Source organism: Microcebus murinus, chromosome 19 (assembly GCF_040939455.1).
Source record: "Microcebus murinus isolate Inina chromosome 19, M.murinus_Inina_mat1.0, whole genome shotgun sequence".
Taxonomy (NCBI): Eukaryota; Metazoa; Chordata; class Mammalia; order Primates; family Cheirogaleidae; genus Microcebus; species Microcebus murinus.
In genome coordinates, this window is record NC_134122.1 from 21,380,208 (window position 1) to 21,404,252 (window position 24,045).

At 50.6% G+C, this 24,045-nt stretch overlaps 1 protein-coding gene across 1 annotated transcript in view; it reads left to right on the top strand.

Moving 5' to 3' along the window:
- The first annotated feature begins 73 nt into the window (after positions 1-73).
- Positions 74-24,045, top strand: part of DNAAF5 (dynein axonemal assembly factor 5) — a 43,203-nt gene continuing 19,231 nt past the window's right edge. Inside the window, exons 1-6 of the mRNA XM_012759092.3 lie at positions 74-685; positions 2,712-2,896; positions 7,310-7,434; positions 7,874-7,992; positions 18,047-18,279; positions 21,665-21,877. Of these exons, the coding sequence (XP_012614546.2) occupies positions 97-685; positions 2,712-2,896; positions 7,310-7,434; positions 7,874-7,992; positions 18,047-18,279; positions 21,665-21,877 (1,464 nt within the window). The 5' untranslated portion in view covers positions 74-96. The remainder of the gene's footprint in view (positions 686-2,711; positions 2,897-7,309; positions 7,435-7,873; positions 7,993-18,046; positions 18,280-21,664; positions 21,878-24,045) is intronic.

Genomic DNA, 24,045 nt, shown 5'->3' on the forward strand with positions numbered 1-24,045 from the left:
CCCCCGGCAGCCGCGCGGAGCGCCGGAAGTCCAGCCGTAAACCGCGCCGCGCCGTCGCGAAAGCACCGGTTCCCGGGGTGACCGGAGACGCGGAAGATGGCGGCGCCGGCGCTGGCGGAGGCCGCGGGCCCGGCGGAGGCTGCCGAGTCGGCCGAGGCGGCGGAGCTGAGCCGCGCCCTGAGCCGCCTGCTGCCAGGGCTGGAGGCCGACAGCAAACCGGGCCGGCGGCGCGCGCTGGAGGCCCTGCGGCGCGCGCTGGAGGAAGCAGGACCCGCCGCTGACCCTGCCGCCTTCCAGGGCCCCTGGGCGCGCCTGCTGCTGCCGCGCCTGCTGCGCTGCCTGGCCGACCCGGCCGAGGGCTGCCGCGCGCTGGCCGCGCACCTGCTGGACCTGGGCCTGCGGCGCGCCGCGCGGCCCCGAGACGCCCTGCCGCGCCTGCTGCCCGCGCTCGCCGCGCGCCTGGCCGGCCCTGAGCCCGCGTGCCGGCTGCAGCCTGAGGCGTGCGAGGAGCTACGCCTGGCGCTGGTGCAGCTGCTCGGCCTGGCCGTGGGCCTGGGCGGCTCGGCGCTCGCGCCCCACCTGGACGACGCGGTGCGCGTGTTGCGCTGCACGCTGCTCGACCCCTTCGCAGCCGTGCGCCGCGAGAGCTGCCAGTGCGCCGCCGCATTGGCGCGCGCCACGCCGGGTGAGCGCCCCCAGCCCCTCAGCCCGCGTCCCCAACCTTCTCACCCGCGCCCGTTTGCCCCCGCTCCCCCAGTCTTCCTCGCTCAGGCGCACGCGCTGGTGCTCCCCTCCCCAACCCCCACCGTTGCCTGTGTTCAGATTCCTGGAAACACCGCAGTTCAAACTTCTTTTGAACTGGTTGGGGTGGGATGTGCTCTGGTAGCTGCCACTCGCTGGGGTGATTTTCATCCTGGTGGTTGCAGCAACACCACACGCTTTGAGAAACTCCGCCCCAATCAGTTCAGTGCTTTTTATCCCTGTTTCTGTACTCGAGTAGGCCTCTCTTCCCTCATCTGGCCTTGACTGCTGTCCTTTAGCAAGGGAAGCCGCTTCTCTCCTGCACTTTAATCCACTGCCATCATTTTAAAAGCTCTTATCCGACTAGGACATTCCTTTTTCCTAAGTGGCCACTTCTGAAGGTCTTGCTCCAGTTCCCTCTCTCTGCTCTCAGGCTGGATGTGGAACGATAAGAAGCACCTACTTAGTCCTGGCAGGAAGGCTTCAGGGAGGAGGGAACAGCTGAAAGCTGGTCAGATCAGAGGAGCAGGAAAGGAGGGAGGGAGAGGTTGTCAGGGGCGGGCGGTGGGTAGTGCCACCATGGTAAGGTTTGGATTTAGCAGGAAATGCAGAATTGTGTTGAGAAGAGAGAACTCAGGTCTGGGGTTTTAAAAGTTCACTGGTGCTATGTGGAGAATAGGTTGTAGAGGTGGCAAGAGAGGGAATGAGGGAGTCATTGGGGCTGTTATTAATCCATATTTTGAGTGATGGCTTGGACATGGGGCAGGAGAGCCTGCTAATAGAGGCGGAGGAAAATGAACAGGTTAGGGACATTTTGAAGATAGGACTGACAGGACTTCATTGAATTGGGTGAGAAGTGAGGAAGGAGATCTGGTGTGGACAAGGATCTTATCCATTTAGGATAAGATCACAGTTCCCATTTTGGTTATGTTAATTTTGGATTTCAGATAGTCCAGAACTCTAGTGGAGTTTGGAGGAAAGGGCTTGGGCTGGAGATGGCCATTAGAAACTCCACACAATGCATTTCTCATCACCGTCATCCATCTCTTTCCCTGCCCCCTTGGGGTGCTTCTCATTCTTTGGTGTGTGTGGGGGTACTCCCAGCCTTCCATGTTCCCTGTCTGCTGGACTGTATGTTCTGTACGGGCAGGACTGTGCCTGAATGTGCCCCAGCCATGTGGTGGGTGTTCACCAATGCCTTGTGGGGTGGAAGACTGTTTCTTCAGCTTGAAGCATCTCCCCATCCCAACACTGTCCCCCCTGCCCCTCCTCTTTCCTGGGTGGCAGACCTCCTCTGGCCCCCATCACACTAGGTAGTAGCTGCCTGTGTCTGAGGACTTGAGAGGTTAAAGAACTTACCAAAGCATCATTGAAATAGCCATTTCATAGACAGGTCCCAAGTAGTGTAGCCCTGAGGCCAGAACTCCAAAACAAGATGGTCAGCCTGGCTCTCACAGAGACCCTTCTGATTCTGATTTCCTGTAAGAACTGTACAAATAGGAGTGACATTGCTTTGAGTGGTGCTGGTCCAATTTCCAGGAGTTCCAGTATTTGGCTTCAGGTGTATCTGCAAGTGAGCACATGCTCAGTGTCCTGGGCTCATCTTCTTTCTTTTGGCCACTGTCCCTTTCAGGCCCCCACCATAGCCATCAACAGACTCAGGCTCTCCCTCTGCAGCTCCCGTCCTCAGCTGCAGTGGGGTCCTGCTCCCAGTCTTTCCCTTTGGTCTGTCTCTTCACACCTTTGAGGCATAGAGATGCCATCCCTGAACCTTTCCCTGTGCCAAGAGACTCGAAGCTTTGCTTGGCAGCCTTGGTCGTGTGCTATTCCTTGGCAAGGGCCTAAGTGGGAGAGGAAGAGAGTGAGAAGGTCACAGGGGCTGGTGGCCGGTCCTGGGAGCCCATAGAGCTGGGCCTGGGGTGAGGTACATGGGAGAAACTCTGGTGATCCGTGGCTTCCCTGTCCCACAGACCACTTCCACATGCAGTCAGAGTCTCTGATCGGCCCTCTCATGCAGACCATCTCCCACCAGCACTGGAAGGTCCGGGTGGCTGCCATCGAGGCCACAGGCACTGTGATCCAGTTCGGCAATGGGAAGTCTGTGGACGATGTGCTCTCGCACTTTGCTCAGCGGCTCTTTGACGACGTCCCACAGGTAACGAGCCTTTCTCTCCTGGACGGTCTGTTCCTGTCTCCACCAGAAGCATGCCGACCTACTATTTTTAACTAACGCACTTGCTTTTTCTTTTTTTCAAGATGTTACATGTACCAAATGTCCTTTCCTCATTCTCAGTCACAAGATGTTCCTGTTTCACATCTTTGAAAAGCTATGAGGGAGCTGAGTTGTTTTAAAACATTTGTTATTCTCGATTCCAAGGAATGCAGGAAAGGATTATTTCTGTAATTGTGGTAACTTAGAAGGAAAAAAATCTAAACCATGTGTACTTATCAGTTTGCAGAAGTATCTTTAACATGCCCATTGGTCACGGCACGTTTGCTGAAAAGCAGTGGTTGCTGGACCTGGTATAGGAGGGGACTCGGCACAGACACCTCACGTTGCTGGGCTTTGGAGCCTGCAGAGGGACACACAGGCTTGAGTCTGACAGACGGACGTCAGAACACTGGCTTTGCTGCTGGCAGAATCTGGCTTGGAAGGGGTGACTTATATCTGAAGCCCCATGCAGTGCTGAAACTTCACAAGCCATGACCATGGGGGAGCAGTTGCGGTCACTAAGGATGCGTGACCCCTCATCTGTCTCTGTGAATTTACCTATTCTAGGTATTTCACGTAAGTGTAATTGTATAGCGTGTGATCTTTTGTGTCTGGCTTATTTCACTTCGCACAATGTGTCCAGTGTTTGTCTACCTTGTAGCAGATGGCAGACTTTGTTCCTCTTTGTGGCTGAATAGGATTCTCTTATACGTGGGATACCCTGTGTTTATCCATTCACCTGTGGGTGGACATTGGGTCGTTTCCACCTGTTGGCTACTGTGAACAGTGCTGCTGTGAACAGGTGTGTACAAGTCTCTATTTAAGTCCTGCTGTCACTTCTTCAGTGTATGCCTGGGAGTGGAATTGCTGGGTCATGTGGTGACTCCACGTTCAACTTTTTGAGGAGCCACCAAGTGTTTTCCATGGTGGCCACTGTTTTACTTCTCACCAGCAACCTACTGGGGTCTAAATGTCCGCATCCTGCCAGTGCATGTCACTTTTCATTTGTCGTTATAGCCATCCTCGCGGGTGTGAGGTGGTGTCTCAATGTGGGTTTGGTTTGCATTTCCCTAGTGATTAGTGATGTTCCCAATTATACAGGAACGTTAAGAGGAAGAAAACTTGGGCTACAATAAGAACAGTTTTCTCTCCACTCCATGCTGAGGAACTGGAGGAAGTGATTGACTTGCTTTGACCTCAGGACTGGAGCTTGAGGTGGGTTCCCTGTGGGGAAATAGTGTGAACAAGGTTGCAGGTATCACTCAGGGCTTTTGGGGCCAGCACAGTAGCCCGACTCAGTTACCCGTGCAGGGGCCGGCTCCAAGTGTGGCACAGCACCTGCTGGGGACATCTGCTCTGCCTCCATTGCTGTGCTTCGTCCCCAGGCCCGCCCTCCAGGTGCAGTGGGAGCTGCCCCGAGACAGGGGTCCTCGGCCAGGAGCCTCATGGGGCCAGCTGAAGTGGAGTTTGACTGTGTGTGCCAGCGGGCCCCCCCTGGAGCCGAGGCAGAGTCCCCACAGGGCAGCACAGAGGGGACCCTGAAGCAGGGGCTCTGCCTAGGGAGGAGGCAGTGGGTACAGACCAGCACCCACACTGCCTGGTGGTGTGACAAGGCTTCCACTACTAGCTCAAGGTTGGGCTGCAGAGGGCAGCTCCAGGAAGGGCCGGCAAGAACAGACCCCAGCGAGAAGCGACAGTACGGCAGTGCCCAGGGCACTTTCTGGCCTTCTGTAACCTGAGGTAGGTCATGGCTGACAAGAAAAGTGGTTTCTTTGTGTTGTAGGCCAAGCCTTATTCCTCAGAAAGTGTAATGACTCTGTCTGGAGAGCTCTCCAGTGTCAGTGGCTATCTGTAAATGCCATAACTGTATCAATAGCTAGCAATCAATACAAACAGTGTACCTCAGTATCAATACAAACAGTACTACGACTGTATCCACAGCTACCTGTAAATACTGTAACATCTTTAGCTATCTGTAAGGTACTGTTGAAAAGTGTCTTGCGGGTTATTCAAACACATCAGGTGCTAGATAAAAAGCTTTCCCTCCCTTCCCCTGAAAACCCCTAAAATCTGTGAAGCGCTGAAGCATAGGGGAGTGGATTTGAAAACGATGCTTTCTCCTCTGAAGGACCATGCTTAGTAGTTGCTTTTGGTTCTTTGTGCAATAAAGAGCATCAGTGATGAGCTTGGTCGGCGTCTGCTGAGAGCCGAGGCGTAAAGATAGGTAGCCGCGTCATGAAGAACTAGGCACCTTCATTTTCCATTTCAAAGAGTTAAACTGAAAAGTTCCAAGTTAAGGGAGAGCGGAAGATTATTCTTCTTGTTCACAGGCTGTTTTAAATGCAGTCTTTCCCTTTGTTTGCGTGCGTCTGTCTGGCTCAGTAGATTGTACTGAGTACAGAGTCCTCTAGCCCAGCCAGCCCGAGCCCACAAACCTGACCAGGAGTAAGTAGTAATTCCCAATCTGTTTATGTTGCTTTTTTAAAGAAAATGGCTTGGTGGCTCACTCCCATAATCCTGGCACTCTGGGAGGCTGAGGCCAGAGTGCTTGAGCCCAGGAGTTGGAGATTGCAGTGAGCTGTGATGACGTACTGGACTCTACCCAGGGTGACAGAGCAAGATCCTGTCTCAAAAAAAAAAAAAAACTATTATGCACTTAAACCATGGCAGCTCTGTATCTAGTGCTGTTTTGAGCTGGAAGAAAAAGGATGGTTTGTCTCACACTAACTGGAATTTGCATGTTTCTTGTGATGCTAACTAGAGGCCATCAGAAAGGAGGCAGTGGGTGGGACATGGGCGTGGGCCTAAAGCCTGCCCCTGCAGCTGCCCTTGTTGTGAGGTGAGGTGGCTGAAACCTCCTTTCTAAAATAGAGGTCTGTCCTTAGTAGGGGCCTCCAGACACCCAGATGCACTGGTGGAATATGCTAGAGGGAAGGAAACAGCTGTGAGGCCAGTTCAGCAAATTCACGCTGCCTGCCAGTGACCAGCCTGGGGCAAGCTTTTGTTCAAAGCACTCCAGAGTGTGTTCAGGACTTGCTGTCCTGGCCTGGGAGAAGGCCCCTCTCACTCTTGCACATGCTCTGGCACCGGGTTGGGTTACAGTGTGGGTAGTTTGGTGCCTGACCTTTGACCAGCGTAGCTTGTAGGACTGTCAGCACTTGAGGCAGCTGAGCTTGGAGTTTGCCCTTCTCAGGTAGCATCGCAGTGGGTACGGCTGCGTGGATGCCATACTCCATCGTAAGGTAAGCTGTGGCCATCTATGTCCTTGGACCTCTAGTCACGTGTATTCTCAAGTGCTTGGAAAAATCTCTTTTCCCAGATCTCTATTTGTATTCATAAGACTCTCATGCCAATTAATAATAACCACCCTGTTTTTTTAAAATAACTTTTTATTTAAAATAGTTTGACTCACAAGAAGTTGTAAAAAAGTGCACGGAGTGTTCTGCGTCCTTCAGTGGCCCAAGTGCCTGTCGGCGTGTGGCAGGCACTGGCATGTGGGAGCACAGGGTGCTGTGCCCTGCAGTGCCAGGTGCTCTCCCCGCACTCACTTGCTCATTCCTTGTTCTGTGGCAGGAACCCAGTGCCACATCCTGTTAGTCCTTCTCATTTTCAAATGGGAAGGAGCCCTCTCCAAGTTCAAGTAAATAAACACAAAGTAGATACTGCTGATGTGCAAACCCCTTCAGCTGGGAGCTGCCTGAGTGTGGTGAGCAGCTCACAGCCAGGTGGAGCCACCTCACCCTGAAATGCCAGGAAGAATGTTCCCCTCCCCCTCCCCTGGCCACCTTCTCTGGGTGGGGCAGCCTTGTGCTGCACATGCTCCGGAGCTCCTGAGACCAGGTTGGAGCTGGGTTCTTCTCTGGCACCGCTGGGGTACCTGGTGTGTTTTTAAGCTGGTTTCTTCCCCTTGCAGCAGGTCATAGGTAGAGGCCTGCATGTAACTTCTCAGACAGCATAAGGACTGTGGGGCCCTGGTGGCTTCCAGCTTGTTCAAACACCTAAATTGAGACGGTTCCCAGCCTGGCCGGGAGGTTTTGACACAGAAGACTTTGTCAACATGCCTCATAGCTGAGGCAGTGGCCGAGGATTCTGCTCTTGCCAACACAGGACCAGGCCAGGACCCAGGACACGTGTGACCTGACCAGACTCAGCAGTGTCGTCTCTGCAGGCCTGGCCAGAGGTGCACTGGTGGGGCTGCCAGAGGGAAGGGGCCTGGCCCTGGGACCTCGGCTTGGAGGCTGGCCCAGGACCCCAGACCATGCATTTATTTTAGGACGACATTCACAGGGTGGGACTCAGAGCTGCCCGATAAATTCTTTGCCCAGCACAAAGCCTTTCTCTTTTTTTTGCATGTAGGTCCGCCAGGCGGTGACCTCCGTGGTGGGGGGCTGGCTGCTGGAGCTGCGGGACCGCTACTCTTTCTTTCACAAGCTCATTCCTTTGTTGCTGAGCAGCTTTGAGGACGAGATGCCGAGCATCAGGTGAGTGGCGTGGTTCTGCGTGGGTCTGCGGCCCTTTGTGCTCAGAGGCCTGGAATCTGGCCAGTTACCTTCTGCGGGCTCTGGACAGAGCTGTGTCTTCAGTCGGCAGCAACAGCTTATCAGGGACTTGTTTCCGTAAATTGTTGTTTGTGACGGTGGTTATTTCTCTTCACTCAGAATCTGTCACAGATTCCAGCCCTTGTCCCTCCATCTGTGTGTTACAAGATTGTGGCCCCAGAAAAGATCTCTGTGATTTTTAAAATATTATTTTGTATCTTTTTAATACTTTGCTTGGGCCCAGTGAAGTCTGCTGATGCAACCCCACACCCTGGCTCAGTGAGGAGCAGTTCACTGGGTCCCCCCACGTCTGCAGGGCTCCCAGAGCTCTTCCCGCAGTGAGCTGGCTGCACTGCAGGTTGCGTCTGTCTGTCTGCTGCAGGGAGCTGGCCACCAGCCTCTGGGAGAAGGTCGGCCTGCAGTGGCAGCAGGAGAACGAGGACGACCTGAAGGACAAGCTGGACTTCGCCTCGCCGCCCCCAGCCCATTACCCTCTGCATGGTGAGTGCCGCCTGAAGGGGAGGGAAGGGCTGGGAGCGGCTCCCTGTGCAAGCGGGAAAGGAGTTCTGGGTCCTGCCTGCCTGCAGGAGCCAGTGCTGCCCCATGTCCTGGGCAGGCGGCACACCTCTGTCTTTAGCGTCCTTCTGGTGGTCTTCTCCCTTTTCTGGGCTTTATTTTATAAAGAGGGGAGTGGGCTTCTGGAAGCATCCAGATGCACCCCTGGAAGGCCCGCCTTGTTTCCTTCAGAATGTCTTCGAGGATGTGCTAAGCACTTGCTAGAGCCCTAGGCAGCTGCACCATGGTGGTGGGAGTTTCAGAAACAGGCACTATGAGGGTGCTTGTCATTTTACCAAAAAAGAGCTAAGCGCGTAGGTCACAAGTGAGACGGAACCTTTTATTTCCATGTAATTTCCACACTTGGAGCAGGGTCTCCCAGAGCGCGGCCTCCCTGTCCAGTTTGCTTCCTGGCCTGGCAACACTCACCCTCGTGAGTGAGTCTGTGTGGAGGTTCTTCACCTGTGCCACCAAGTGCTTTTATCACTTCAGTCTGTCTGCAGGATGTTTCCTTAAAACTAAGTGATAGATACACACTGACAAAGACAAAAAGTAGGTAAAAGTGCAACCGGGTCATATACCCGTGAGAGACTTAGCAGTCTCAAAACCTCTGACATCACCTCCTTAGGGGCAAGTCTTTGTGCCAGTGGGGACTGTCATGAGCTGTGACGTGCGGCACTAAGGCAGCCTCCCGCGTCCTGTGTCTGGTGGGATGTTGAGTTTGCGGCCACAGAGCTCCTGCTCCCCTTAGCCTGTGAAGCAGGCGCTTCTTTCCCATCTCTGCTCTCGCAGCCCCCACGCTGTGAAGTGGGATGAGGGAAGCACACAGGTTTTGGAGAAGGTATAAAAATGAGTTGCTAGCAAGATTTACTCTGAATCAGTAAAGTCAGTTTGAGAACACACCATCTTTTTAAAAATGTGGAACTTAGACGTAAAGATTGTTTACGAATTTGTTTTTAAACACGCCCTCTGTACCTGCGACAGAGGCAGAGTTCCCCGGGGTCTGTTTCCGCGTCCTGTCTGTGCTGTCTCCCGTCAGCCGCCTGGAGTTAATGAGGAGCCAGACTGGCGTGTGTGTTTGTGACAGATCCCACCTGGGTTTTGATCATTGATTAGGTGATGATTCTCTTTAGACGTGAGGTCTAGTGTGTCTGCCTAACAGGTTCTCTGCAGGACCTGAACTGCGTGTCAGGTGGTTCTTACACACTCTCTGTCGTTCACCCCACACAGTCAGCAGAAGTTCATCATGTATCGATGGAGCAGAAAGGGTTGTCCTTGTAGACAACATTCTTGTCCTTGCCAGCAAGCGCTGGGTTACCTAATCCTGCTGTGGAGGGAAGGAGGGACGGGAGACAGGGACTGTTTTGGAAGCTACAACCCTTGGGATGTGCTAAACAAGCAGGCAGAGTGAGGCTGCGCTGACACACACTCCCCGCCTGCCCTGTTGGCTGCACAGGCGAGGGGGAGGGGCTGTGTCCATGGGGGGAAGACAGGCGCTTCAGGTGCTGTCTGACTTAGAAATAGATGTTTCTGGCATAATACAAAAAACTAGTTACTGTTCGTTCTGAGGCTTGGAGAATGTTATGCACAGAGTTTTTGTTTCAATCAGAGAAGGATAAATGTAGAATTGAATCACAACCAAAGTCAGTGGCATAATCACCAGATTTTATTAGATTTTTGGCATTTTCCTCTAAAATTACTTTTCTTCAGTTTATAGATTTGAATTTTAAATGGAATTTTTCAGGTTTTTTTTTTTACAGTGTTTCAAATGTCAGATAGTGTCAGTCTCTTCCTCAAAACCTCACTCTCCCCACACACCTTACCTGGGGTCTGTGACATCCCTTTCCCTAGGTGGCTGCACCCCATGCCCCCCCCCCAGATGTGACAAGCACCATGTCTGCCGTGCACATGTGGGGCACATCCATCCCCCAGAACTTCCCTCTAGCACTGGCCCCCACCGCTTGCCTTCCGTCCCTCTAATTCCCTTCCTGGGACATTATGTGAAGGAAATTGTACCAAATGTGGCATTACATCAGCAAGATATACTGGAGGTTCATTTTGCAGTGGTGGCGGCAGCCAGGGTACCTTCCTATCTAGTGTGAATAGTGTTCCATCCCTTGGGGAGACCACAGTTATCTAGTCACCGGCCAAAGGACATCTGGATGGTTTCTAGTTTGGGGTGATTACCAATAAAGCTGATATAAGCATTTGCATACAGGTTTTTGCATGAATTTATGTTTTTATTCTCTTGGATGAATACTTGAGAGTGAGATCGCTGGGTCACATGGGAGCTGCTTAACTCGCCACTGCACGGTTCCTTACACACCCTGCTCCACTTTGTATTCCCAACAGCACACAGATTTCCAGTTGCCATGAGTTCTGCCTAGCTCCTGGCGTGGTGGGGAACGATGGTTTTTAGCCTTTCTAATTGGTATGTAGTGGATTTAATTTGCAGTTTCCTGATGACAACTGGTACTGAGATCTTTTCATGTACTCATTTAACGTACCTGTCCCTATGTCTTTGGTTAAGTGTTGGTTCAGATCTTTTGCCTGTCAAGTTCTTTGTTTTTGTATCATGAAGCTCTGAGAGTTCTTCACATGCTCTAGATGGAGGCCTAGGTCTGGTCTGTGCTTTCAGTCTCTGGTGGGGCTACCTCTGAGCTCCCCTGCTTCTGCCCACCTGGGGACCAGGTCTCGGCCCCACCCCCCTCTGAGCCGGTTCGGCACCCGCGCTCCCTCCTGCACCCTGTGTCCCTGCAGGGGTCGTGCTGTTTCTTAATGACTGGTGCTCTTGCTCTCTCACTCCCAGAGGACAATCTTGTCCACTGCCACATCCCAGCACTGGGCAGGTGAGCTAGGGACAGAGTGGCTCCCTGAGAGGTGAGCAAATGAGCAGGTGACGTGCCTCTTGCCTGCTAAAACAGTGTGATTGTGCGGTTGGATCACAGAGAGTATGAACTAACAGAATTGGATGATGTTTATAGATCATTGCTAATATACACTGTGCGCAGGAGTAGTGACCTATCAAATCAAGAATGCAGGTAAGCTAGACCTGGATCAGAAGTTTAACCAGAGCCCAACTTTCCTCTTTTTCCTAAGAAAATAAGGTGTGCATTGCATAGAAACATAATTGACAGCACATAGTTTGTCGTCAACTTTACAGACACGACATGAGTTTCCTGTTACAACAGGAAAAAAAATCTCCACTTTTAAAAGCAAGCTATGTGCTAGGAAGATTGGAAGGGCTTCATTTGTCAACTTCAAGTCAGTTATTTACCTGAACAAAGCGCTCTTCTCTCACAGAAGCACAAGTTCATGCTTGACACGCATCTGACAGTCGAGCAGCAAACCGCCAGCAGCAGATTGCCTGGTGACAGTGGGTTCCGGAGTCCTTTCCACTTTGAAATTATCTCTCTCCTAAGATTGTTTTCCTTGGCAACGCCTGGGTGCAAAGGAAGCGCCTCTTCGTAATGGTGAATGGCTTGCCAGATCTTTTAACACAGGAGAATAGAGTTGGCTTTTTAAAAATCTATTTTAGAAAGAAGTAGAGTTCCCTTGGAATACGTAGCATTGTAATGCAGATTACCTTCCACATAAAGCCTTCTGTGTTTCCACGTTCTGCCTGAGCGCTCATACCTGCTCCACTTTGCTTGTGGTTTCACCCACATGTTTGGAAAGATGCGACACTTGAGTGGAAGTTGTCAGAAATGTTAAATTATGCAGAGAATAAAAGGAGAAACAGGCTGGAAAACCTGGTTTGTGTTATTTGGAACCAGCAAGATCCCACTGCATGGAGACGACCCACTCCGAGTTAGCTTCTCATCTTGAAGAAGGAATCTTCCTAGCTGGGAAGACAAGAAGAGCCTCCATCATTTAGAGGGTGCAGAGACTACCTCATTTAACACTGAAACGGATGTCATTGCACTCATACAAATATAGAGCTAAGGACTGAGGGGTGGGTTGGTGTCCCCACCTGGACTGACCCTGCCCTGCTGGCCTCACCCTCTCCATTGGGTCCCCATTTCCTCCAGTCACTTCCTTGGACACCTCAGAACCTTCTGCAGGACACCAGTGTCACTGCTGCCTGTTGGTGATGTTTTGTAAACATGACAGAGGGGCGACCCGCCATCAGACTTGGATAAACAAATTAAGAAATCAATGAACTGTTGTTTTGCCTGCAATTAAATTACACTTAGTCTAATTGTGCAAAAAATAAGGTGATTTAATGTTCCATCTGCTTCTGACCCAACTTTCCACTGACTGCTCCTTGATCTGAGAGGCAGGGCGAGTTGTATTTAACACACACACAGGGCAGGAGGGCCCTGACCTCCACTTCCAGACCAGGTCACCTGCAGAGCTCCAGGGGCTGCCTCCCCCGGCAACACTTCATGGCAGATTTGAGGTGCTCAGCACCAACTTAGTGCCCGAGCAGATCTGTAATGAAGCCGCTTATCAGAAGTGACTTTAGGGTTGGAAGGAAGCTGTGTGGTGGCAGTAACATGAGGCGTAGACACAGGTGGGCCACAACACCTGGAGTACCTAGTAGGTCTCCAGGTACCCACACTGTGATGGGAAGCGGAAATGTGCATTCAGAATGCCGTGTGTGCCAGTGTCTCCTGCGAGCCTCGGGGACAGGTCCTCATCTGCCTCTGATGGCGGAGGAAGGGGGGCTGCGAGGGGCTGTGGCTGCCAACGACCATTGACACTTCTCATACCACAAGCCCTCACAGCCTGTCCCATCACCCTAATTGGGCGTTCTGTGTGGTGAATACCTAAGCACTTTGCCTATGTGACAGATGGCTCTGTAATTCGGTAGTAAAATCTATCATCGCCCTGCAGAACACACCACGAGAGCATTTATCAGAACATAGTCACTTCTCTATGGTCGCATTGATCTGCACTGTGCTAGGTTTGTTTTAATTATTAATTCTCTAGTATCTTAGTCTTTTTTGCTGGGAAAGTTACCAGTGATGGGAAAATAAATAATAGCTTCTTAACATCTGATCCAGAGCAGAGGTCAGAGCCCACGTGCTCGCACAGCCTGTCTCGGGACGTTGGTGGGAGAAGCCTCCTGATCGCTACTAGTGTCTTCAGTCCCCCGCAGACACCCTCCTGCCGCCAGGCAGGGCCGTGGGGTGAGAGTCAGCAGCAACGGAGGAAAAGGAAGCCCTCACCTCAGCTTGGGCTGGGGTTGAGCTTTGATCCTCAGACACCGAGGTCATAGACCCCTCCTATCTGGCGTATGTCTAGAAACTATGAACTTTGACCCCTCTACTGGCTTTTAATCTGTCCTCACCACCTTCCCAAATCCCACCCTTTTCAAATGGCGTCTGCCCCCTCCGTCAGGCAGCATCGGGTTTGTCACAGTGCGTCCTCACCTCTGCCAGTGGCTTTTAGCAAAGTTTAGCAAAGTTAAATAAGTTGGCTTTGCAGATATTTGCATTTTCTCCAATAAGTCTTGTCATGGGGGCTGACAGGCGGGTCTTCCCAGGGCTGAACCCGTGGGCCCTTGTGTCTCTGCTCCACCTAAATTGTTCATGTTTTTTTCTTACTAAAGTGCTGCAATTATGTTTTCAAAGAAAAGATGAATAGAGAGTTGCTGAGCTCTCTGGACACCTGACCTGGCAGTTTTGGACTCTGGACTTGAGTTAATAACGGCCTCCGGCCTCAGGGCACTTCTCAGTGTTTGCTGCTGCCAGCGCTGCATGATGGATCTGCGGAAGCAGCCACTACACGTTCTGGTTCATAAATCAAAACATAAATAATCCAATGGAAAGGAATTTGGATTTGGAAAAATTAGAGCCCTTGTGCCTTGCTCTTGGAAGGGCAAGATAGTGCAGGCAATTTGGAACAGTCGACAACTTCTTAAAATGTTAAACACACACTTGCCGTGTGACCCAGCCATCCCGCCCCAGATGATTCATACTCAGCAGAAATGAAACTACATCCACCGAGATTCGTGTGTGAATGTTTACGGCGGTGCTATTCATAAGAGCCCCAAAGAGGAAACAACTCACCCTGTCTGATGACTGAACAAAGTAAGGTACATCCAGACGGTAGAATGTCATCCAGCAACCCAGAGGAATGAAGCACTCATGTGCAGCAGCGTGGGTGGATCTCAAAAACAAGCTCAGTGACAGAAGCCTGTTTATATGGAATTTCTAGAAAAGACAAAGCTATAGGCTCAAAAAAACAGATCACTGGTTCCCTAAGGCTGGGTGTGGGAGCCAGAACTGACTGCCCGTGGCACTAGAGGTCGTGTCAGGGTGACAGCAGGGACCTGAACTGGGCTGTCGCAATGACTGCACAGCTGTGTGAATTCCCCGACACCCTTGGGATGTGCAAGTTCCATGACATGTAAATGATACCTCAGTCAAGCCGTGTAAGAACTTTGCTGAGGATGAGATCAATTCTAATAATAGTCTGTGCATTTGGTAAATATTTATTGAGGACGTCCCCACAGAAAGGGAGTTGAACCCCCATCCTGCTTCTGCACCTGAGCGGCATGTGGGCTTCAGTCGGCAGGACAGGAGAGGCCTTCCCAGGGTAAGACAAGACCGGGACAGTGGGGTTCCAGGGGTGGCCAGAGAGAGAGAGAGAGATTGATTGATTGATTGATTGATTGATTGATTGATTGAATTCTATCAGCCTGGTAATTTTGGAAATTGCTACTTTGGAAGTTTTCAGGTACCAGTTGTTTGAATTCATCCTGTAACCCAGGCTGTTGATTTCAGCCTGGTGTTCAGCACACCCTTTTTGTTTCTAAGCACAGTCTAAGCACAGTCAGGCAAATAATGCTTAAAAATGCTAAAAACTTAGCTAAAGAAACATGCATGTGTACTTTGACCCAGATATTCTGTGGGATTAAGAGTCAGTCCTGTGGCTCTGCCCACCCACATGAGGGAAGCCATGTGTGAGCACAGTCGCGGCACCTGCCTACTGCAGCTGCAGGTGGGCTGGTAAATGCAGCTGTACACTTGCAGACGTCACAACTACCTGTCTCTGCTACTGGGGAAAAAGTCAAAACAAATAGAATGAAAATAGTCCTGTGCTCATACCCACATGTCATGGATGGGTGGATGGGCGCAGGCTTCCCGTGGAGCAGCTCCGTGGTACGTTTCAGGACACTAGATGCCAGTGCCCGGTGGTCCAGTGGTTTTTCCTAGGATTTATCCAAGTTAAGCAATCAGAGATGTATAAAGATATTTATATACAAAGATGTCCATCATAGTGTTAGTTATAAGAAAGTTGGAGACAGTTGGGTCAGTAAATTCTTATGCTCTATTCCATGTGGCTAACGTTATCCTCTAGAGTCTTCTCTAGTTTTCTACGGCATGTCTGGCCAGTGGAACGTCCTGCGGTAACAGACACTCTCTGTCTGTGCTGTACAGTAGCCACTGGCCACATATGGTTATCGAGCACTTGAAACGTGGCCAGTACCATGAAGGAACAGAGCGGTCCATTGCACTTAAATTTAATGAACTTAAATTTAAAGAGCCATATGTTCTAGCAGCCACTGTACTGGAAAGTGCAATTTTAGAGTCTAGAATAAGAGTTGGCAAACCTTTTTCTGTGAAAGGCCAGATAGTGTTTTAGTTTTGCAGGCCACGTAGTGTCTGTCACAACTGTTCCTCTCTGCCGTCACCACGTAAAAGCAGCCGTGGGACAGTGGTGAGTGAGGCTGTGTCCCAGTAAGACTTTATTTATAAAGATAGGCAGCAAGGTCATATTCAGCTTGTGAGCCGCAGTATGCTGACCTGTGTTGTAGAAGGATATTATGTCTGCATTATTACGTACAGAAAAACAGCTTCAGAACCACATACAGTCGCCTGCTGCGTAACTGTGTTTCAGTCAACTGCAGACCATGTAATAGGACGGTAGTCCCATGAGATTATTATACTGTGTCTTTACTGTAGGTTTTCTATATTTAGATACATAAATACTTACCAATGTCTTAAAACTGCCTATAGTGCTCAGTAACATGCTGCACAGGTGGGTAGCCTGGGAGCAATAGGCTAGCCCATCCAGCCTGGGCGTGCAGTAAGCTAGACCGCACAGCCTGGGCATGCTGTGGGCTATGCCAGATAGATCTATATATGTGTACTCGAGGGTGTCCACACAAGGGCAGAGTCCACTAACGACACTTTTCTGTCATGTGTCCCCACCATGAAGCGATACATGACTGTACCAGTACGGTCCAGTATTTGTCTGAGAACATCCCTGTAGTCCCACATGTCTGTGGAGCTGGTCTGTTGCACTGGTAGCAAGTCCCACCCCAGCCCCAGAGTGCTGAGATTACATGTGTAAGCCACTGCACCCAGGCCCATACCCTTTAAATTCTGACACATCATAGTTGCATTTCTATCTTTAGATTTGTTTTGAATTTTTAATATCAAAATCCTTTAAGACTTTTTGTAGAAGTTGACAAACTGATTCTAAAATTCACATGGAAATGCAAAAGACCTAGAGCAGCCGTAACTTTGCGTAGCAGAGTTGAAAGACTGCCACTCCCTGGTGTAGAGACTTACTGTGCAGCTACGGTGATGGAGACAGTGTGGTGTTGGCAGGAGGACACATGAGTGGGACAAAAGAGAGTCCAGAAGCGACCCATACACATGGAAAACTGACCTCTGGCAGGTCCCAAGACAATTTAGTGGAGAAAGGAGTCTTTCAATAATGATGCTATAATAATTGGGTTATCCATATGCCAGAAAGTATACTTGGATCCATACCTCATACGATGTGCAAAAATTAGCCCAAAATGCATTCCAGACCTAAAGGTAAAACCTAAAACTGTCAAATCAGGATAAAACCTTTGTGACTTCAAGGGTAGGCAAAGCTTTCTTGGATGGACCATTAAATGCTCACTCCGTAGAAAGGTAAGGTGATAAATCGGGCTTAATCAGAATAGAAATGTTTGCTCTTCTAAAGACATTGTTAAGACAATGAAAAGACAAACCAAAGACTGCAGAAGATACGTGGAAATTATATATATGTGTGTGTGTGTGAGGATTTGTCTCCAAAGTACAGAAGAACTCTTGGAACTCAGTAAGAACACAATTCAATTTTTTAAATGGGCAGAGAAAAGATTTGAAAAGACACTTCAAGAAAGATGACATAGACAGCAAATAGGCACCTGAAAAGGTGTTCATTATCATTAGTCATTTGGGCAAAGCAGGTTAACACCAGAGGGAAATACGCTGTCCCTTCTCAGGCTGGGTTAAACTTAAGACTGCCCAGTGCTGGTGAGGACAGGAGACACTGGAACTCTTACCTGCTGCTGGTGGGTGTGGAGCGGTGCAGCCACCTTGGGAAAAGTGACATGTACACCTGTGTCACTTGCCCAGACAGTGTGAGAGCACATGTCCACACAGAGACCTCACATGAATGGTCACAGCAGCATTGTTTATAATAGCCCCAAACTAGAAATATCTCCAACATTCATCGCAGACAACCAGGTAAGTAAACTAGCATATCCACATTGTAGAGTACTTCTCAGTTGGAGGAGAAATGAAAGCACGCTGTAACACGCTATTACACGGGTGGGTCTCAGAATGATGGTGCACAGTGAAAAGCTGGACCAGAAGGAGTGTCTGCCACATGGCTCCACTCACATAAAATTCCAGGAGATGCAGCCTGACCTGCAGCTACAGAGGCAGGTCTGTGGTTGCCAGGGGGTGAGAGTGAGTAGGTGGCCTCGTGAGAGAGGCCCGGGAACTTGGGGTGATGGTGTTTGTGCAGGCGTCTCCCTGTGTCAGATGTACCAACTCTGCATAGCCTGCTGTGTGTCACTCACACCTCTGTAGAGCTGTAAATATTTAAAAGAATTATGGCACTTTATGGCTTTGTTTCTATCTTGAGAGTTCTGGAGTTTTAAGATCTCAAACTGGTAGGTGTACCTACCAGTGGTGGTCTGTAATAAATTATTTTTCCTGTGAGTCACTGAGGTTTTGTTTGTGAATTTCTCGTTTTATTTTTTTTAATCTTTTTTACCCCACAGAGAGCCGTCCTGTGCTGGGCTGTAGGGAGCTTGTGTCCAGGAACCTGTCCAAGGTCCTCCCTGCCCTCTGCCGAGACATCTCCGATTGGGTGGTGGCGACCAGGGTGAAGACAGCGCAGCTGCTGCCGGTGCTACTGCTCCACGCCGAGGACCACATCACGCAGCACCTCGAGGTGGTCCTGAGGACGCTGCTCCAGGCCTGTGCAGACGAGGAGGTGGCCGTGGTCAGCAGTGTGAGTTGCCTTGTTCTGGTCGTGTTCACAGAGACCTGCCTCGAGCTAGTGCAGTCCCCGCTGTGGGTGCACAGGGCTGTCCTGAGGACAGGCGCATGGGTCGTGTTGTCACCACCACAGCTGAGAAGCAGGGAACTCCCCTTTCCCCCAGGTTGCCCACCCGGATGACTGCTGGTCTGTTTCTCTCCTGTAAATGACAGTGTGTTGAAGATGAATCTTCCATGCTTGTCTCCAGGCACAATCGGATATGTGATTCTGTGTGAGTGACCGTGGGACACAGTGGCTGTGTCCCAGGACCAGGCTGCTACAAAGACAGAGACCCTGGGAGTTCAGCTTCCTTGTGTGGGGCGTTCGGGCCCTTCCCGGCCTGTGAGGACTGTGGGTGACACAGGCAGACACTCCGGCAGCCGCAGGTGTCCAGTGGGTAGTGTCCCTGGTGCCTTCCTCATTTTCATGGCCTGGTGACAGCTGGAATGGTGGTTAGCACCCTTGCGCTCGTGTGGATAAGAGCAAGGGAGCCTCATGTCCAGCCCACACTTTTCTCATGTGACTGTTGTAGTGAGGCCACCATGTGCCCTGTGCAGACAGGAACCACCTGTGGGCACATCCTGGTGCTGGGGGAATGACTAAAGCTTGTACTGGAGGTTTTAGTCCAAATTACCCTTTTCATCTTAAATCTCAGATTCCATCGCGCAGGAACGTTTGCTAATAGGTTCGATTTTTACTGTTCTAAATCATTGTTCCTGATTTAGAGTAAATGTTGCAATTTCCACATCTTAGAAAACAGCCGTTTTAAGCCTATTCTTTACATGGCTTGGGTTGTTTGGTTTTTTCTACTTTTGAAAAACTATCATCAATTTAAAATTGTTGTATATAATCCTTTATGTGGCATATAGCTTCAGTTTTTGGATATCAGGTTTATCCACTATAGCAGCCAAACTTTGTGCAAGTTTTCTTTTTTGTTAACCATATCCTTCCATACAAAACCTTTGAACTTCCATTTGACGTTATTCTGTAGCCCCCAGTCTGATTGTACACAGGACGGGATGACTAAGTGATGGTTAGCATCGGCGAACGTTCTGTGAGGTCGCCCGGGGCTGGTGGGGATGTCAGCCACACAGGCTGACTTGGAGAGAGAACGTGCCGTACCACGCAGGACACCGCTCCACGGAGGGTGTGTTCCGGGTGAACCCAGTTAAGGGTCGCTGCAGCGGGTTCCCCAGCATGGCCCCTCTGGGGGCTCAGTGAGCAGAATTAGACACGAACACCACAGTGTGCAGGCCGCCCGCCGCTCTGTGAGCACCATGACCAAGCCAGAAGTCTGGGAGAATTTTCTAGAGAAATGACCCATAGTGTGAGTTGAATTTTCAAAAGGATTTGTTTCTCCACCAAATAATAAAGCCATTGTCCCCAGACACTTGATACACCTCAGCACAGTCACTGATGGCTACAGCCCCTGCTGATTGAACCAGTGCCTCTGTGCTCCCTTCCCGCTGTCTGGGGTGCGTGAGCCTGTCTCGGCGGCAGGCACGCGCCTGGGGACCTGGTCCTGATGTGTTAACTAACAGTAGTTCCTGGAAGAAGGGGGCCTGGCCAAGTAACTTTAGGAAACATTAGTTTAACCCCAGTTAAGGTTTCTTTGTCATAGGACCGTTCAGAGTGTCTCATGCACGGCCAGGCTCCGAGCACGTGGTCTGCAGGACACTTGCAGGACTGAGGTTCCACGGTGGTGTGCACGGGGCAGCCTGCGCTGGGGGCTGCGGTGAGGTTGGGCAGGAGGAGGCTGGTCCCCTTGTGGGCCCTGCTGTGGTGGGTGGGCTGGGGTCCTCACGGGGGCCGGGCTGCCTGGCCTCATCCTCCTAGGCCCTTCCTGACGGAGGGTTGGTGTTGTGACTTCAATGTTGTGGTTTTTACTTTTTATATGGAAATCCTCTCCCACATAAAAATAGAGAGAGCCCTGGAGCTGTCCCAGCTTCACCCACTGTTATTGCCGTGCCATCCTGTCCTGGGTCACGGTGGGGCCTTAGAGGCAGATCAAGCCCTTCACTGATTCTGCCTGAGTGCCAAAGGCCTTTCCTTTCTCACTCAGGTGCAGAGCCAGGGCCACAGGTAGGCAACTAACGATTCCCACACATGTCCAACACCCAGTCCAGTTTCCTGGGTCTTTTTGCCACAGATTGGTTCACATTGGAATCTGATCACTATTTTCCCTCTTCCACTGGGTGAGATGCCAGGGAATAGGGGCTGGGACCCACCCGGCATTTCAAGCTTTCTGTGCCCACCCTGACGACACTGGCCCTTCCTCTTCCTTCGTCCTTTTGAGGGGCATGTGGCCTCCTGGGTTCCAGCGACTTCAGCCATAGAGCATGTCAGATTCCCACCTCCATCTCCCCTACCAGGCCCAGCTCTGTGGACCTAGAGCTGGGACAAGTCACAGTGGCATGGAGGGGCAGAGAGGGGGAGAGGGGGAGAAACAGGGAGAGGAGAAACCCAGCTGGGACCGCAGTGCCATGGGAGCCCTCAGAGCCAGGTCAGGTGGTCAGGGTCCAGCCCAGCCACTCCTGCTGGCGTCCTCTGCTCTGCATATGCAGGGGCTCCAGCAAGTAGGAGTTGGGGGTTGGGGACAGCAGGTAGGCAGGGTGAGTTCTCATCTTTTTGTTTTGTTTTTTGGGGGTTCTTTTAGTTTTTTTGTTTACCTTTCTATTTTGAAATAGTTACAGATTCCCAGGAAGTTGGACAGTGAGCACAGAGAAGTCCCTATTATCCCCACCCCCCCAACCCAGGGTCTCCGTCTGCATGACTGTCACACACTGTCAAAGCCAGGAGCCTACTGGTGATTGCTGCTGGCCCGCACAGGTGCCTGGCCCCGCCGCAGAGCTTCTCCACAGCCCTTTCTACTCATCCCTTCCTGGCAGCCACTGGTCAACTTTCATCTCTGTATAGTGGGTGGCGTTGGGGACTGGTCGCAATGCTCTGAGACCAGCCCACGTTGTCACATGGATCAATAGTTGTTCCTTTTCATTGCTAAGCAGGTGTCCAGGGTGCGGAGGTGCTGGTGTGTGTTTATTTGTTTGTTAGTAAGATGCTTAGGTCACTGGTATCAAAGGAGGGGCACACGGATGGAGCCCAGCTGCTGGAATGCAGCCTCCCATGAGTTAGGCCCCCGCTGCCTCGAACGAACAGTGTGTCGTGTGCACTGGCCTGGGGCCTTTTCCCATGGGAGTTCTGAGGGACACAGAGGACGAATGTGCTGAGTGCTCTGGAGAGCAAGATTTCCGACTCAGGCTGTCTCTGGTGGGCAGGCAGTTCTGCCAGGCCAGGCCTGAGGAGCATGGAGCAGGCAGTGTTCTCAGATCCTCAGCTTCCTCACATTTCCCTCTTGCAGTGCATGAGATCCGCGGAGCTGATCGGGACGTTCGTCAGCCCAGAGGTGTTCCTGAGGTTCATCTTGGCGACACTGAAGAAGTCGCCCTCCCCCTCCAGCCTCTTGGTGCTGGCGTCCACCATTCAAGGCTGCCCCCGGGAAGCCCTCCAGCCACACGTGAAAGTCATCGCCACAGAACTGGCACAGCCCCGCGTCTGCCAAGCATCTGATAACGTAAGAGCACATGGATGAGGGTGGGAGCAGAGGACAGAGGTGTCTCCGCGCAGTGCTGAGTGTTGTTCCTGACCGTGGCCATCAGTCTGGCCCGGTGCTGTGTCCGTGCCAGGCCCACAGCATAACCTGGATGCTTATGACAGTGGCCTCTTGTGTAGGGACCTCATTTTGCTCTGTCCAGCATCCAGCACTGTAGCCACTGGCTACAAATGGCCATTTAAGTTAATTACAATTTCCTCCTTGGTCGCCCAGCCACATCTCACATGTGGCCAGTGGCTGCCTTGTTGGACAGCTCAGGAAAAAACATGTCTGCTCCGAGGAAAGTTCTGCTGGACTGTGTTGCCGTCCGCTGGGACGGGCACTGAGGGCAGCCGCACCTCCCACTCCCGAGAGACAAGGCCCACAGCTGCCCATCCCGCCCGTGGGTCCTACCGTGCTTGGTCTCCGTGGTCACTGGGAGATTGTTCTGCACCAACATCACACAGCAGCTAATGCACTTAAAGTAGCCAACCTGATATTTGCCAAACACATTTGTTTCATTTTAAATTGAGCAGTAAATCCATTACATCCGAAGCTGAAACAACCTAGATAGTTGGGCTTAATCATTTGGAATAATTTATAATTATTTTCTATTGAAGAAAAATAATGATTTTGGTTTTTGTTTGGCTGTGATGGGCATAACCCCTGTCCCTTAGCTGTGAGCTGTGCACCGACCTTCCTGCAGTTCCAGAGCACAAGGGTCTGCCCCACCTGCCGTCCTCTGCACTGACAGGACTGGCACTCGCTGCAGCTTACTAGTTACGGCCACAAAGCTGGGAGGCAGCTCTGCACTCAGCTTGTCCCTGTCCTTTGTCGAGGCCCTTTCTCTGCCCTCAAAACGAGAGGGTGGTGTGTAGTTCACAGTCATGTTTGTAAACCATTTTAATAAACCTGTAAGGCCGTTTCTAAAATACATGGAGGGAGGTCAAGCTGCAGTCTCAGGAGGGGAATGGGATAGGCCGTCCACACGTGGTGTTTGCAGCCTCATTTCAGCTTTTCCCAAAATGCATTTTTAACATATCATCAATTCTATATAAGTTCTGCATTTTTACTCACAGGTGGTTCTGAGAGTGATTCTGATTCCTATATATAGATTTGCTAGCCAGAAACATTCTTTTCTAGAAGGGTATAACTTGAAAATATAAAGTGTTTGAATATCTATCTTACAAACTTTACAGCAAAGAAAATGTGATTTTCATATCTTAATGTTGGCTACAGAAAAATCTAATCACCTGATCTAGCAAGTTCAGGTCCTATGTTTGACGCCTCCTCTTTCAGTTTTATTGAGGAAAATTTACTCAGTTTTTTTAGAGGAAGAGAGACCCTTCTGATCAAGTCCAGTTACACCTAAGGGTCCCCAGTGAATCTAGCCCTGCATCCTTCCAGAGTATGAATGGATTCTAGCTCTTTCACCAGGCTGAGGAACCAATTGTCATAAAATCCCAAGACATACATTTTACTCCTCTTTCCTTTTCTTTTTTTCTTTTTTTTTTTTTTTTTTTTGAGACAGACTCTCGCTCTGTCACCTGGGCTGGAGTGCCGTGGTGTCAGCCTAGCTCACAGAAACCTCAAACTCCTGGGCTCAAGCGATTCTCCTGCCTCAGCCTCCCGAGTAGCTAGAAGTACAGGCATGAACCCCACACCCTGCCTGTTTTACTCCTTAACAGACTTAAATTTTTGGCAAGAAAGGGTGAACACACTCAGGTCTCAGCCAGTCATCTGTTTCAGAGTCAAGCACAGCTCTGTATTCTTTTCCATGGGTCGGGGTGGGGGACTCACATACTTTGTTTATATGATGTCATTTGGGAAGTAGTTTATGTTTCTCACAATTATTTTTCAGTAGCTATAAGAAAAGGTTAAGATATGGCCAGATACAACATTTGTCTTTCAAGAATAAACTGAAATTTTTAAAAATCCTATTTTAGGCAAAGCAAAGTTCATGAAGATGTATTAAAAACTACAAATCTGACTTTGTGGTTAGCAGGAATTTGGCTTTTTAGTAAAAGCTGCTTCCCCAAGTGTCCTGGGCTGAGTATTGGGCCTGGAGTGCAACTGAAGGGACCCTGCTCTTCCCCGTTTGGTGACAGGTGACTGAACACAACATGGCTCATTGATTCCTGCCTGACTAC